At 29.3% G+C, this 1,994-nt stretch overlaps 1 protein-coding gene across 1 annotated transcript; it reads left to right on the top strand.

Annotated features, from left to right (window-relative positions):
- The first annotated feature begins 314 nt into the window (after window positions 1–314).
- LOC125052690 (60S ribosome subunit biogenesis protein NIP7 homolog) lies at window positions 315–1,728 on the top strand. The gene is made up of 3 exons (XM_047653672.1): window positions 315–466; window positions 587–879; window positions 1,517–1,728. The coding sequence occupies exons 1-3, from the start codon at window positions 411–413 to the stop codon at window positions 1,708–1,710; spliced, it is 543 nt and encodes a 180-aa protein (XP_047509628.1). The 5' UTR covers window positions 315–410; the 3' UTR covers window positions 1,711–1,728.
- The last annotated feature ends 266 nt before the right edge of the window (window positions 1,729–1,994 follow it).

Genomic DNA, 1,994 nt, shown 5'->3' with positions numbered 1-1,994 from the left:
AATGGACTTTGTATCCGGCTAATAAATAAATTAAAAAAAAAAAAAAAAGGAAGGGCTTAACGTTCTCTCAAAATCATACTAGTGTCACTAGGGTCGTAAAGTTGACATTAATGCTATGAAATTAATCAATAATTACGAGAATTAATTATGTCCGGATCATTTCAAATCATATACAAAATTACTTATATAATTATAAAAAAATTTAAGTCCTCTTGTTGTATCTATCAAATGTTATTGTCAAGCATCAGCAGTGGCATATGACATTGACATAATGAGAATGAATTAGATTGGCGAATGAATTGAAATTTGAAGGAACGTGATTCTTGAAAGTAGAAACTTCAAAACCTAAATTAACAACATTCAGTCGTGTTGTGCACGTGTTTTTATTTACGAAAAACTAAAAATTAAGAATGAAAATTTTATCAGAGGACCGAACGAGGTTATTATTTGAAAAGTTGACTAAATAGTACGTATTCTATTTTTAATACTGATATCCCGGGTGTACATTACTATTATAACCCCTATGCTCAACATTATCGTTACTCGAATAGAACTTGATTACAGTGTTTTCTTGTGTGTTTTTCAGTATTGGCGTAAATGTTAAGCTGCTAATAGACAGACCAGATGGCACATATTGCTTTAGAGAGAAAAAAGATCGTGTATACTACATATCGGAGCGTTTATTGCAATTAGCCCACACGGTGAAGCCAGACCACTTAATTTCTGCAGGAACATGTTTTGGTAAATTTACAAAGACCAACAAGTTTAGACTACACATTACAGCGTTGACATATATTGCTCCATACGCTCCTTACAAGCTGTGGGTTAAACCATCATCAGAACAACAATTTTTATATGGACACCATGTCATTAAAAGTGGTAAGTAAAGTTTTAATTATTTACTGTAAAGCCTATCAGTAATAGAATGTTATTGGCAATTTTATAATAGTATTCACTTCAACTATTTGTAAATAATTGCCATCCTTTAACCTGGATCTCTTCATCTTAATAAGTTGTGTATTATTTTACTTTGTGTTTTTAAGGAAATAGCTAGGGTATGGCTATCTATATAAATAAAAATTAACTGTAAAATATGTTGCTAATTTTAAAACATAAATCGGGCTGTACATATTTGTGTAATTTTTAAAAATTTATTTAGTACATACATTTTTATTCTGGGAAAACAAAATGTTCCATGTGTTATGTAGCTTCTTAGAAGTTAGGCTACGTAAAAATCATATTTCATCAGTATATATCAGAATATAGAAAAAGTGAAGAAATACAACTGGTGAATAATATAAGGGAATGTTTCAGTAGAATAATAATATAAGAAATTATTTTACTGCTGCATGAAATTGTAAAGCCTGTTCTGTAGAGTCTTCTATCTGTCCAGTTCTTAAAGTTCTAAAAATAAATGTAATATGTAATACTGACTCTTAAAAAAAAACATTTAAAATGTTTATATTTTTGGATATTTTTAGACAATGTTTCTTATACAATAATTTATCACTTCCAGGTCTTGGTAGAATAACAGAAAATACACCAAAAAATCAAGGAGTAGTTATCTTAACCATTTCAGACATTCCTATAGGCTTTGGAGTTACCTCTAGATCAACAACAGATTGTAGACATGCTGACCCGCTAGCGACTATTGCTTTCCACCAAGCTGATATAGGAGAATATATAAGATCAGAAGACACATTAGTATAATAAATGTAGTTTTTAATATAGAGTTTTATTATTAATTAGTCCAGGAGACTTGGATCATAGCTCAAGTTTGACAACATCTTTATAGCACAAGAAATCCAATATAGAACTCAGTAACATTCACAATATTACAGTAATTTCTAGTAATATTTATATCTCAGAAAAAAAATACTTTATACTAATAACTGACTTAAATACTTCTGGAATGACAATTAAATTTTCTGGTGGGTTAGAAATAGTTACAATTTACATACAAACATCTGAAAATAATATGGAACTTGACATTT

This window comes from Pieris napi, chromosome 9, assembly GCF_905475465.1.
Source record: "Pieris napi chromosome 9, ilPieNapi1.2, whole genome shotgun sequence".
NCBI classification, from domain to species: domain Eukaryota; kingdom Metazoa; phylum Arthropoda; class Insecta; order Lepidoptera; family Pieridae; genus Pieris; species Pieris napi.
Note: the sequence above shows the minus strand (reverse complement) of the source record. Positions and strands in the feature narration are given on the sequence as shown.

Excerpts from the sequence above, each read along its gene's own strand:
- LOC125052690 (XM_047653672.1), top strand. The coding sequence starts at position 411 with ATGAAAATTTTATCAGAGGACCGAACGAGGTTATTATTTGAAAAGTTG. Across the intron at positions 467-586 it reads TTTGAAAAGTTGACTAAATA|TATTGGCGTAAATGTTAAGC; the intron begins GTACGTATTCTA and ends TGTGTTTTTCAG. Across the intron at positions 880-1,516 it reads ACACCATGTCATTAAAAGTG|GTCTTGGTAGAATAACAGAA; the intron begins GTAAGTAAAGTT and ends TATCACTTCCAG.